The 12,971-nt window shown below is 40.4% G+C and overlaps 1 protein-coding gene across 4 annotated transcripts; it reads left to right on the top strand.

Moving 5' to 3' along the window:
• Positions 1–1,013: 1,013 nt before the first annotated feature.
• On the top strand, positions 1,014–12,952 carry LOC109783382 (uncharacterized). Of its 4 annotated transcripts, none has more exons than XM_073508005.1 (29): positions 1,014–1,269; positions 1,346–1,393; positions 1,484–1,640; positions 1,751–1,890; positions 2,957–3,073; positions 3,173–3,304; positions 3,679–3,856; positions 4,300–4,471; positions 5,420–5,541; positions 5,652–5,743; positions 6,305–6,347; positions 6,578–6,638; positions 7,392–7,540; positions 7,648–7,718; positions 7,795–7,965; positions 8,046–8,114; positions 8,365–8,466; positions 8,547–8,636; positions 9,123–9,201; positions 9,281–9,380; positions 9,475–9,550; positions 9,759–9,938; positions 10,622–10,744; positions 10,821–10,904; positions 11,011–11,195; positions 11,284–11,422; positions 11,523–11,582; positions 11,809–11,913; positions 12,511–12,952. In XM_073508005.1, exons 4-29 carry the CDS (start codon positions 1,810–1,812, stop codon positions 12,622–12,624), a joined length of 2,895 nt encoding a protein of 964 aa, XP_073364106.1. In that variant the 5' UTR covers positions 1,014–1,269; positions 1,346–1,393; positions 1,484–1,640; positions 1,751–1,809; the 3' UTR covers positions 12,625–12,952. The 4 variants fall into 4 exon arrangements, with proteins under 4 accessions (XP_073364106.1, XP_073364105.1, XP_020197578.1 ...); XM_073508004.1 differs by having other exon boundaries at positions 1,745–1,890; XM_020341989.3 differs by having other exon boundaries at positions 1,017–1,393.
• The last annotated feature ends 19 nt before the right edge of the window (positions 12,953–12,971 follow it).

Below are 12,971 nucleotides of genomic sequence, written 5' to 3'. Positions count from 1 at the left end.
TTTTTTGTCTGGTTTTGGTTTGTTTGGGTGATGAAAGAAGCCGAAAATAAGATCAGGGGGTAAAGTAAACCACCCACTTTATTCAGATAGTAAAATGAACTTTTTTCTTTAATCTATAGAAATTCTTGAATATTTTGTGTTTCCCTAATTGAACAAGCATGTGAAATAAAATATAGTAGAATCTAAATAACTATCACATGCAAATCCACAGGTCTGTTGACTATTTTTTTCTAATAATAAAAGGAGTAATATTTTTCCTCTACCGCATCATCTACCGCCCCTAAAATAATTTTAGCTAGTATGTTGTTGTGTGGGGAAAATCATTTTTTATTTGCATGTTTTATTTTTTTATGTCGTGACAACATGCTCATTCCCGTTGCAACGCACGGGCAATTTTCCTAGTCCAATCAAACGGAATCGAACACGCCAAAAGGTCTCGAGTACCGTCGGAACAAGAGAGCGACACGAACACACGCAGCAACACACGTACACCTGGTCCCGGGCGAACCCAAACCATCCATCCATTCCACTGGCACAAAGGATCACACGACAGGACGCCGCGAAAGCAACGCCGAACCCAAGCCAAAGCCATGCCTCCCCACCCAGTTTAACGCCGCCCGCGCCTCCGTCTCTACACCGCACCTAATCCCCGCCCCACCCCACGGCCCACGCCCTCGACGGCGCGCGCGGCGCACACGCGACACGCACGCGCCTCCGTCCCCACAACCCCGCCCCGCATCGCGCGGCGGCCGCCTTCGCGAATCGCGAGAACGCCCCTACCTAGTCGGCAGACTTGAAAAAAAAAAAGCTGCGGCCCGCTCGCTCGCTCGGTGCTGACGAAGAGAGAAGGACCGATCGAATCCACCACCACCACCAGGGCGGCCGTTTCTCCTCCTTCCGTGAAACGCCGGTAAAAATCCCCGTTGACGCGGCCGCCGCCAGCCATCCAGCCGATCCCCCCGCCCCCTCGGCCCGCGTATAAATAAGTGCGCCTCCCTCCACCCCCCACCACCAACCTCGCGATCCGTAAACGGAAACAAAACCACAGCCCCGCGCGAGTCCCCCGTGGCCTCCCTCCCATCTCCCCCCTCGTCACGCCTCCGCGCCCGCGCACGCACCCGCCCCGTCGTGAAATTACGCTTCGCCCCTCGCCCGCCGCGGGGATCCGCGCCCCTCCCGGCCTCGCCCCGCCGCCATGGTCGACACCAGGCGCAGCTCCGCGGGGAAGCGCCGGGCCTCGTCGGAGGAGGCCTCGCCCCCGACGCCCCCGCCCGCGGCGGCCTCGGCCTCGGGCGCGGGCGACGGCGACGCGGCGGGGGCGTCGGCGTCCGCGCCCGCGGCGGAGGCCGCCTCCCCGCCGCCCTCGCGGGGCCGCTCGGCCAAGCGGGCCAAGGTCCCTGCGCGCGTTCCTCTGTTTTGTATCGCTCATGATTTCCGGGAACCGATTGATCTGATTGTTCGTTGCTGTGCGGTGGTGTGGCAGGCGCAGGGCAAGACGACGCGCGTGGTGTCAGGCCCCGTGTTCGAGGCCGCCGCCAAGGCAGCGGGCCGCGCGATCGAGAGCTCGCAGCTGAGCGCGCCGGCCGCGGAGAGGTCCGCCGGGGCCGTCGCGGCGTCGTCCACGGTGTCGAATTCGGGAGGTGCGTGCTGTTAGGTTCTGAGTTCACGGTTCGTTTCAGGGGGTGCTAGGCTTTGGTTTAGCCAGCCCGGGGGGAGGTTTTTGATTGCTCCCTTTTTGCTGAAGCTTCAGCGAGGAAGAAGAGGACGCCCAGGCGTCTGCCTCCGTCGGACGAGACGACCGCGGAAGAGATGACGCAGTGGAAGACGAGGCGCGGGGCGGCCAGTAGCCGGACTCATGCCTGGGCCAGACTGATTTCCCAATCTTCTCAGGTCTGTTGTTTAGGAGAACTCACTTATGTGAGGAACAGTGCCACAACTCTATTTGGTGACCGCATAGCATCTAATCAAGTTATTTGACGGACAATTGAACTGCTCTAGCCTTCCTAGCTATCAAACAGCACAAACATTTTAGTAAACATAGCAGATTTTAATTCAAAATTCATTTTGTTACAAATCTGTGTCTTGAGTGGGTCATTATATATGTCTGCCAAAGCTCTATTGTGAATCATCTGTCGTATAACGCTTCATGCATGGCTTTAGTTGGAAACACAGGACCATTATGTGCTCTTGGAGCTGAAACTAGTTTTTCTTCAAAATGGAGGAAAGAATAGTTCCATCTAAGTTATCCAAATATCAGAGAACATCGACTAGTTATTCTTGTTTTGCTACTGTTTGCTGGCTTCTGTACATTATCTACTTCCTGTCATTATTTGGCCCGACATGTATAATGCCTTTGTCAGAGTTTTATTAAACATTGTGATTTTTCTGTATGGGGGTTTTGCAATCTTGCGCTAGTAACTGTTCAGTAATTTTAAAATCATCATTGTGATATTTATCTTGAGTTTCCAGTCTCCTGCATTCGCAACTATAGGATTGTTATTGTCTGCCTGCTCAAATTTAAGCGTACTAATCTAATATCATGTTTAGATGCCAATCCTTGCCAGTTGCCACAGCCACCATTGAGTCATTTAATTTGTCTTGTGGACTTGCGTAATCATCTTATTTGTAAAATCTTGAACGTTTTTTTCTACAGTTGAGTAGGAACATCTTACGTTACTCTGAAATTGTATGGAGGTTCATTTGGACCATTTGATCCAAATGAGTCACATTGGATCAAGGGTGATCCCTGTTGTTGGTGCATACATGCATAGCAAATACCATTTCACAGTTACTTGTTTTTGAGTTGTTGACATCTGTTTTTGGTAACCGCGTCAAATAGCTTTACCATTTTGTCAATTCCCCACTTAGTTCTGTAGTATTGGTAATTTAGTCTTAGCATTTACTAATTTTAAACAATTATCTTTGCTAATGATTATATTCTTCTTCTGCTGTTCAGTATCCCACGGTTCCTATTTATGCTTCCTATTTCACCGTTGGCCATGGTGGTAAACATGATTTGAAACTGACGGACGCATTATCTGGATCACTTGTTTGCAGACTGAGGCATGTTAGGGTATGGTTGCATTCTTAATTTTATTAATTTATTAGTACTCAGTTCTTCCTGCATTCATCATTTTGAGGTTTTGACTGTCAATTTTGACCTGTTTACCAGAGGGGTGCTGCCCTTGAGGTCTCTATATCCAAAGTTGTCTATGTAAATGGGAAGGCCTTAGACAAGTCTGCTAAGGTCACCTTGACTGGAGGCGACGAAGTTGTTTTTAGTTCACTTGGGAAGCATGCTTATGTATCCTTTTTTGTGACTGACCGCTTTCTTAGTACATGTGTATTGCTCCTATCTGCGATTACGGGCATGTCTGGATGTTTTTGCCACTGCTTTGTTAAGCAAGACTAGCAATGTTTGGTTCTCCTGCCTTGCAAGCGAAATGAGATTGTTCTTTCTATGATAGTATAATTTGTTGCTCAAAATATTGTATGTATTTATTTGAAACTATGTAGTGGACTACACCAGGAAAAACTTTACAGGCTAACAATGCCCACATGGAAGAATTGGCAGCTAATTTGGGCCTGCCAAAACTTGGCCTTACTAGGCAAAGTTAGATGGACAGATGTTGGGGTTAGCTTGCATTTTAGACGTGGAAGTCCTTAACATGTTGGCAGATATTTCAGCCTCTTCCAGAGGAAAAATCAAGCACATCAATCCTTTCTTCCCCGAGTTTTGTTCAGCAAGGGCAGCATCCAGTTATGAAAGGCACATTGGATCATTTATCATCTAAAAGGGCCAAGTTATCAGTGCCGTTTAATTTTGGTAGTGGCTGCTCTCCATTGGTTCCTCATGGTGAGACAGCTTCATTTCTTCCCTAAGGCCCTACTAATCCCTAACTTTCTAGAAAAGGGGATGCAACATAAGAGGACTTCTGTTTTTCTATCTTGTTCCTCAAAACTGGGTACTCCCTCCGTTTTTATTTACTCTGCATATTAGGTTTGATTGAAGTCAAACTTCATAAAGTTTGACCAAGTTTATAGAAAAAAATTGAACATTTAAATAAAAAATCTATATGATGTGAAAGTATATTCAATAATGAATCATTGAATCTAATGCTATTGATTTGTTATTGTATATGTTAATATTTTTGTCTATAAACTTCATCAAAGTTTACAAAGTTTGACTTTGACCAAAGCTAATATGCGGAGTAAATAAAAACAGAGGGAGTACCTTTTATTTGTTATTATGATGAAAGAGGAAAGTGAGGCTAAACAGATCTCTTTTTTGTTCACTAGATACAGAGATAGTCAGCAGTTTATGTAAAACAATGGAGGAGCAGAACCAGTTCTCTTCTGAAGAAAATGTGTCATTTGCTCAACATAAACTTTTAAAAGAAGATCTGAAGAAGGCACTTTTTAGTGCAAGTGATATATCAGAGTCATTTGATAGTTTTCCATATTATCTGAGGTATCCAGATTATTACTCTCTTCATGAAAAAAAACAGCTCTTTTGTTATATTGTTCGAGATATAGAAATATATATGATTTGATGCATCTCTTATTATCCTTCATTTTAGTAGCCTAGAATGTTCATTTTGTACTTCACATAATAAGTAAAGAAATTCTTATAATGATCTTATAGAAGGATGATTTCTCCCCAATTGCTTAGTTCTGTAATATGATAACGTATCGGTTGCAACAGCACAACTCCAGATTTAGTGGATTCATCCTCTTATTGTTTCTGCTCACATTTCTAACTCAACAGTGCAAATTGCTGAAAAGCATATTTATTATCCATGGTATTTTAATTTCACAAACCCCATTTCTCTTCTTATTTGTTATTCCTCATATCATCCTTAAAAAATGTAAGAAAAATAATTGCAATGCCATTCTCATTTCTAAATCATACTTTCTTTTAGCTAGTAAGCTGTGACGCCATTTTCTAAAAAAAATAAGATGTGACATAATGGCAGCCAGAATGATTGGTTGGTCATAGTGCATGATAATTGGATATACTAAATCTTGCTCCTACAAATGTTTCAATTGGTGATAGTGGTTCGTTGGTCACCTCCTCTCACCCTGATGCGACCCATTAGATCTGTTGCAAACAGCGGAGATGTTAGTCCTGTTTGACACCAAAATTAGTATAAAGTTACCCCCAAGTGGCTCAAGTGTATGAACACATCACATAGGCTTAAGCTTGGCATCACCATCAATTCATTTTATGAGTAGCAACCTATTGGATATCTAATAATCTAAGTTGTTTTATATTTTGCAAGACACAGGCATTTAGCAAGTGAGTACTGATTACTCGAGTACAACCTACTTTTTTTTCCAGTTAATTTGGCCTGTTGCATATTGATTGATTGGTCTCTGGTGGTTAAGAACTATCTTTGATGCCTTCTCATCCTTGCAGTGAGAATACCAAAAGTTCTCTCCTGACACCAGCACATGTAAATTTGTGTTGCAAGGAAGCCATGGAGTGGACAAAAAAAATATCTTTTATTTCTCAACGAGTACTATTATCTGGTCCAGCAGGTATTAGTTATACTTGATGAAATTATGGGGTATTGCAGTTAGTGATTTTGTATATTTGTTAAATGCTAAATGCTTGGATTGTTTACTAAAAACAATTTTACTTTTTGTAGGGTCTGAGATATACCAAGAAACATTGATGAAGGCTCTCACCAAACACTTCGATGCTAGGCTGCTCGTTGTAGATTCATCATTGCTGTCGAGTGTAAGCCTCTTAACCATGCCATGCTTATTCTTCTTGAAGTGGATTGATGATATATTGAACAGCGCCACCACAGCTCATTTTGAACAAACCACAACCAATTCTATTGTAGGCCTTATCTTTTTGTAAGATGACAGATATGCGTCTTCTTTTTTGTGAGATGAAATATATGCCTCAACTATTCTACTTTACCTTTTTGTGCAATGCTGCTAGTATTTTCTGGAAGCTCGAAATGTTTTCTTCTTTCAGAGTTTGAACTTTGTAAACAAGCTGTACAGCAGAGTTGCAGTAAACTCACAGCACTGGTGCTGTTTATAAATACATCCGAAAAGATGTAGCATTAGTTAATTTCACCATAAATGAATCAGCTGACACCTTGAGATGTAAACTAGAAAATGATGTATGATGTAAGTTACTCACTGATGCAACTGCATGCTCGCTTTAAACAGTTGCATATGAATTGTGTGCAAAAGGAGAGGGTCTGGGGGGGGGGGGGGGGTCTTTTCTTTGGTATTTCTTTAGTTCAAATTCAAATGCCAACACCCGAGTATCATTTTTTTTCAGGGACAGTCTTCAAAGTCAAAGGAGTCAGAGCCGTACAAAAAAGGTAAGGCTATCATGACTCTGTTATTAGCACTAAATTTTCTTTGCTATTTTTTGGCAACTATTTTTAAGTCTAGATGTTGAGAGTACCTGTTGAATTGAGTATGGTGGCCCTGCATTTGTCCTTGGTACTATGAACGATGAGGAGACTATACTGTTTGTTTTTACAATATTTTCTTAGTGTAATGAAACCACCTGATGTAGCGGTAGTAATGCTTCTGATATTTTATTCAGGTGATAGGGTGCGATACATTGGTTCTTTGCAGTCAACAAGGTTTATCCTTGAGGGACAAAGGTGTGTCCCATACCTTAAGATTTGTTTTTTAAAATGTGCATCCTTTCAGCTTCCTGCGCCACATGTGTGAATGTCCCAGCAGTTTTTTTATGTAATTTTTTCTCTTGATTACTCTTAGTACCTTTCATGCTATAGCAGTTTTGAGTAGGAGGGTTTACAGATAGAAAATTATTTGTGCTGTGCAAAGCTGGAAAACCTATTGTATGATATACGATGATCGTGAGTTGCTATAGAGAGTTTGCAGTAACTGGTAGCAGCTATAAGCTTTTTTACATGGGTCTGGATTTAGCCCTGTTTGCAATGCAGGATTCTCGTATGAATTTTTCAGGAAACTGCACATCCAGCAGGAGTATAAGTTTCCTTTTGTATGAAATTCTTACGTTCCAAATGTGTTATATGGAAAAGTAGATCTGATGCAATAATCATGAGAATAATCCTTTCTCCATTTTCCTGTAAATATTGCATATTATATTGTACTGCATTGATCTTTTATACTTAAGTTGCATAGTCTATCTTAGATGGCAGTAGGTTTTCTTATTGGATAAAAGAACCAGGCTGGTTTGAGTCCCTGCTTGTTGGTCTGACCTGTGATGATATGTAATGATCGCTAACCATATGAATTTTCTGAATTATTACCTAGTATTATGTTAGCATTCCACCCCTTTGTTTGCAATTGACCTCTCTCTTGGTGTTGCCATTTGCATATTTTACTTGCATCTATTAAAAATTTATGCCAAATTATACAATCTGCAGAGCTCCAGATTATGGTTCCCAGGGTGAAGTGCGACTTCCTTTTGAGGAAAATGGATCCTCAAAAATCGGAGTCAGTTTTGACAAACCGATTCCTGGGGGCATTGATCTAGGAGGCAATTGTGAGGTTGATCATGGTTTCTTTTGTTCAGGTGAGTTTTTCTTCTTCTGTTGTTCTTATGTACTTCTTAAATGCAGTGTTTTTTTGCTATATTGTTAATTTTTGTAACAAGTTACTTATGCCTATTTGTATTTCCAGTTGATTCTCTGTGCCTCGATGGTCCAGGATGGGAAGATAGAGCTAAACATCCATTTGATGTAATATTTGAGGTTTGTACGATCTTCGCAACCTTACTTTTATCAGCATTTGTCATTTTTTCCTATTACTCACTGGAATTTTATGCAGTTTATTTCTGAAGAAAGTGCGCATGGACCCCTTATCCTATTTTTGAAGGACGTTGAGAAAGTGTGTGGAAACACTTACTCTTATCATGGTCTAAAGAGCAAGCTCGAAATTTTTCCAGCAGGTGTTTTTGTTATTGGGTCTCAGACCCAGGCAGACAGTCGGAAAGATAAGGTACTTACTGTAAAGATAATCTGCACCCGATTTCTAAGTATTCATTCTTTTAGCTAACAAAAAAGATGTTGTTTATACAGCTAAACGGGTCTCCTTTCCTTTCGAAGTTCCCATATGGTCAAGCAGCAATACTCGACCTTGCGTTCCAGGTGCCTTTTCTGGTTTTGCTGGAAGTATCCCTACTTATGCCATGCTAGTGTAGGGACTCCATGGCACTACAACACATTGTCAGCTTTTACTGAAAGGATATTTCTGATATATATATCTCAATTGCTTATTATCTTGTCCACTGTATTATTTTTCTTACTGGACCCTTTTATCAATTAAATTAAATAATGGTTTCTGTCATAAGTGCTCTGTTACACTTTTGTTGTTACAATCTAATGTACACCAATGCAGGATAGCTTTGGCCGGGTGAATGATAAAACCAAAGAAGCAGCGAAGACTGCGAAGCATGTCACTAAACTTTTCCCCAGTAAAGTGACAATACAACCACCACAGGTATGCCATTTGTGTTACTCAACAATGATGTCTACTTGGTAGTGTCCTCTCCTAGTTATAACTCTGAATACATGCTACAGGATGACTTGGAACTCTCAAAGTGGAAACAGCTATTGGATCGTGATATTGAAATTCTGAAAGTGAAGGCTAACATTTCAAAAGTCCAGTCTGTAAGTATTAATTAGTGACTTGTCATTTTGTATATTACTTTTGGACTATAATAGACTTAAAAACCTTAAATGTTCTTTTGCTCTCGAACATACCCAATGTTATTATGTTTCAGTTTTAAGTAACTGCTTGTTTGCACATCCCTGTTATTCAATTATCATATGTTCTCTTCAGCCTAATGTCTTGCGTTTTATATGTTAGTCTTTCCCTATGTAGCTGGGAGTCCAAACATGATTACTAAAAAAAATACGTCATTAAGCTGCTATTAGATTCCCAGAGTGATTAGGATGTTCTGATTTTTATTTGACAATTTTCTTACGTTTTGTTGAAACTTTCGATAGATTTGCCTCCACTATGGGACAAAATAGTATTCCTGCATCACCTGTATTAGTGCGACCTCTAAAAATGGAATTGTCGCTCCACTCCACTGATGTTGCTGTTCCTTATATCTCTTGGTTTAACTAATGTCTTTATGCAATCGAATGCAGTTTCTAACTCGCAATGGTCTGGAATGTGCTGATGTAGAGACCACAGTATGTGTTAAAGATCGAACTCTTACAAATGAATGTGAGTAGTCATTCCTACATGATGTTTTATCCTGTATAATGTCCATGTAGCATCATCTGTCTATTGTTTTTGTTTCCAGGTGTCGATAAAATAGTTGGTTATGCTTTGAGTCATCAAGTTATGAATTCCACTGTTCCAACTCCTGGAAAGGATGTGTTACTTGCTCTTTCTGGTGAAAGGTTTATTCTCTAACATTGTACACTTCAAAAGTTGTGCAAGAAAGTTCTTTCTGGTTCATCTAATGATTATCTTACTGAAATTGTTGCATTTCAGCCTTCAGCATGGGGTTGATTTGTCGGAAAGGATGCAAAATGACCATAAGAAAAAGAGCACAAAGAAATCACTCAAGGTGATTTTCGTCTTCTTTTCTTAATAGCAAAGATCACCTCATGTATATGACTTGACCTGGCCATGATCAGCCTGGCCCAGTTATTTATTTGAAGCGTGCAAATAAGTCAGATTGAGTTTGAGTTTCACCTATTATTTGAGGCTCTGGTCCATTATCACATTAATGGTGTCTAATGCCAATGACTTACATACATGCCTTTTCATTGTAGGATGTTGCCACGGAGAATGAATTTGAAAAGAGGCTTCTTGGTGATGTTATCCCTCCAGATGAGATAGGTGTTTCCTTTGATGACATTGGAGCACTAGAGAATGTCAAGGAAACTTTGAAGGAATTAGTGATGCTTCCATTGCAAAGGCCAGAGTTGTTCTCCAAGGGACAACTTATGAAGGTACAAGGCATTCTCAATCTTCATTATATATGCTTAATATTCTTCTAAAACAATCCAGATGTCCCTTCTGTGAGTCCTCTGTTTCACCTGTAACAATGGCTCCTTGTTTTGTCATTTGCCTTTATAGTTAGGTATCCTCCTTTCTGCGCTTATGACTCATCCTTGTTGAGTGGTTTTGTAAATATTGTAATGCTGTCCACCTGCGGTGTGTCCATCATCTCCTATTCATTCTATGCTTTCTAGCATTTTGAATTATAGTTAGATATCCCCCTTTCTGCGCTTATGACTCATCCTTGTTGAGTGGTTTTGTAAATATTGTAATGCTGTCCACCTGTGGTTTGTCCATCATCTCCTATCATTCTGTGCTTTCTAGCATTTTGAATTTATGTATGATGCTTTTGTGAGCCTTCTGTTATACAGCTTCACTTTCTAAATATAAGACGTCCCGTTAGTTCAATTTAAACTGCAAAAACGTGTAGTGTCAAAAAACATCTTACATTATGGGACAGAGGAAGTAATTAATATCATGCAATCCCAAATTTAATTGAAAAGAGCAACAAGAATCACTTCAAACTGAATGTAGCAGGTTGAATACTGCCGTTATCATATTATTCTCCTTATTAATTAGTATTTCTTAACTTACCCAGTGTGCAATATTGTTCTGATTTTTCATTTTGCACCAGCCATGTAAAGGAATATTGCTTTTTGGTCCACCTGGTACGGGGAAGACCATGCTTGCTAAAGCTGTTGCAACAGAGGCTGGTGCTAACTTCATCAACATATCAATGTCAAGCATTGGCTCGAAGGTTTTCCCATAACAGATATTTACCTAGATTGCTCTCCGTTGTTAGTTCTACATTTTCTTACCTGTAATTGTAACAGTGGTTTGGCGAGGGGGAAAAATATGTGAAAGCTGTGTTTTCACTTGCAAGCAAAATTGCTCCCAGTGTCATTTTTGTGGATGAGGTCAGTCAAAAAATTTCATCATCATTGATGATATGATTATGATTCAACAGGCTGCAGAATAATAGTGTATTAATTAAGAGACCCTGCTGTGTCCCCTGTTTTGCAGGTTGACGGCATGCTGGGTAGACGTGAAAACCCAGGGGAACATGAAGCCATGCGTAAAATGAAAAATGAATTTATGGTGAACTGGGATGGTCTGAGAACAAAAGACAAAGAACGTGTATTAGTACTTGCTGCCACTAATAGGCCGTTTGATCTTGATGAGGCTGTCATTAGGAGGCTCCCAAGGAGGTATGGGTATACATATTTTAACAAATAAATGCAAATTGTGACACTGGCATTGCGAACCAGCAATAATTCTTCTGAAACTATTGTTTAGGTTGATGGTGAATTTACCAGACGCAACCAATAGGAAAAAGATTATTAGTGTAATACTAGCCAAAGAAGATTTGGCAGAAGATGTAGATCTGGAAGCAGTGGCTAGCTTGACTGAGGGGTATTCAGGCAGTGATCTGAAGGTATTTAATTTTATGTTGAGCTTATTTGTTTCTTATTTGATTTCCTTTTTAAACAGGTAATTTCCATATTCTTTCTGCTGACAATTTTAATTTTCCCCAGAATCTGTGTATTACTGCTGCACATAGTCCCATAAGGGAAATCCTTGAAAAAGAGAAGAAGGTTAGTTTTAAATTCTTAATTTCTTGTACTACTTTCCTATGTGTTGTCAGTTTTACTGATTAATAATCTCTGATCCTTCTGATTTCTCTCAATGGTTCTGATGTTATCGATGCTTTTTAGAATATCTGGTTAACCAAATCATTAATAATTTGAATTGATTTATTTTTTATTATCCTTGTTGAGGCTACATCAGACCTCTAATCTATCATCTTGTGTCTACTTGCAGGAGAGATCCTTGGCAGAAGCAGAAAACAAACCATTGCCTCCCAAGTATTCTAGCAGTGATGTCCGTCCCCTAAATATGAGTGATCTCAAACAGGCACACGAGCAGGTAAATATTACTGCTGTTTTTCATCTATTTCTTACCCTGGCCAAAAATGGAAAAGAAGATAAAAATAAACCTAATGCAAATCAGACTCAATTACACAAGTAGATTTGATGCCCCTCACCGCCTGCGAAACTTAATCCATCAAATACATGACAAATGCTGATGACAGCTCTTGCGGGCTTAGTTTCAAGATTGGAGAGTGTACTGCTAGTATTGATATGTTCTGGGTTGTAGCGCAATTTCTTTCTAGGATACAAGTAGATGATGCCCCTCACCGCCTGTGAAACTTAATCCATCAAATATATAACAAATGCTGATGACGGCTCTTGCGGGTTTAGTTTCAAGATTGGAGACTAATGCCAGTATTGATATGTTCTGGGTTGTAGCGTCAATTTGTTTCTAGGATATATTCCCTCCGTCCCAAAATAAGTGTCTTAAGTTTAGTACTTGTGCTATTAAAGTTAGTACAAAGTTGAGACACTTACTTTGGGGCGGAGGGAGTACTATAATAATTAAGGTTACCCCATTGTCATTTTATGTTTTTTCATCTCCAAGTTGTTGATAAAAGTGTGATCCTAACGTAACTTGCCTCGTGTGTAGGTGTGTGCAAGTATATCATCTGATTCGACAAATATGAACGAGCTTGTTCAGTGGAACGAGCTTTATGGTGAAGGCGGATCTAGAAAGAAGACACCTCTAAGCTACTTCATGTAGCTTATTTGTAGCCTGTACATAGAGCAGAAGCATTAGAGTGAAGCGACTGAGAAGATAGATAATGAATAGCTCTGTTGGTTCTTCATTTATAGGCAATTTTTTTGAGTCAATTGTTTTGTAATGTCAGTTCGGAGTTTCGTTAATTGATGTTCCAGCCAGTGTGAACCCATTTAGGTCTTGTATACAGTGCATGGTGCTTAGAAGAGGTGCTTATAGTAAAATAAACTGAGTTTTTCTCAAGCACTAGTGCTTGTCTCTGTAAAGGGTGCCTAATTAAGCATCTACTCTTTACAAATAAACACCTTGTATTGTACAAGGCCTTAATCAAGACATGGATCCGGTATGTT

This window comes from Aegilops tauschii, chromosome 2 (assembly GCF_002575655.3).
Source record: "Aegilops tauschii subsp. strangulata cultivar AL8/78 chromosome 2, Aet v6.0, whole genome shotgun sequence".
Taxonomy (NCBI): Eukaryota; Viridiplantae; Streptophyta; class Magnoliopsida; order Poales; family Poaceae; genus Aegilops; species Aegilops tauschii.
This window is presented reverse-complemented; position numbering and strand designations above follow the sequence as displayed.

Excerpts from the sequence above, each read along its gene's own strand:
- LOC109783382 (XM_020341988.3), top strand. The coding sequence starts at position 1,196 with ATGGTCGACACCAGGCGCAGCTCCGCGGGGAAGCGCCGGGCCTCGTCG. Across the intron at positions 9,939-10,621 it reads CCAAGGGACAACTTATGAAG|CCATGTAAAGGAATATTGCT; the intron begins GTACAAGGCATT and ends ATTTTGCACCAG. Across the intron at positions 10,905-11,010 it reads GTGTCATTTTTGTGGATGAG|GTTGACGGCATGCTGGGTAG; the intron begins GTCAGTCAAAAA and ends CCTGTTTTGCAG.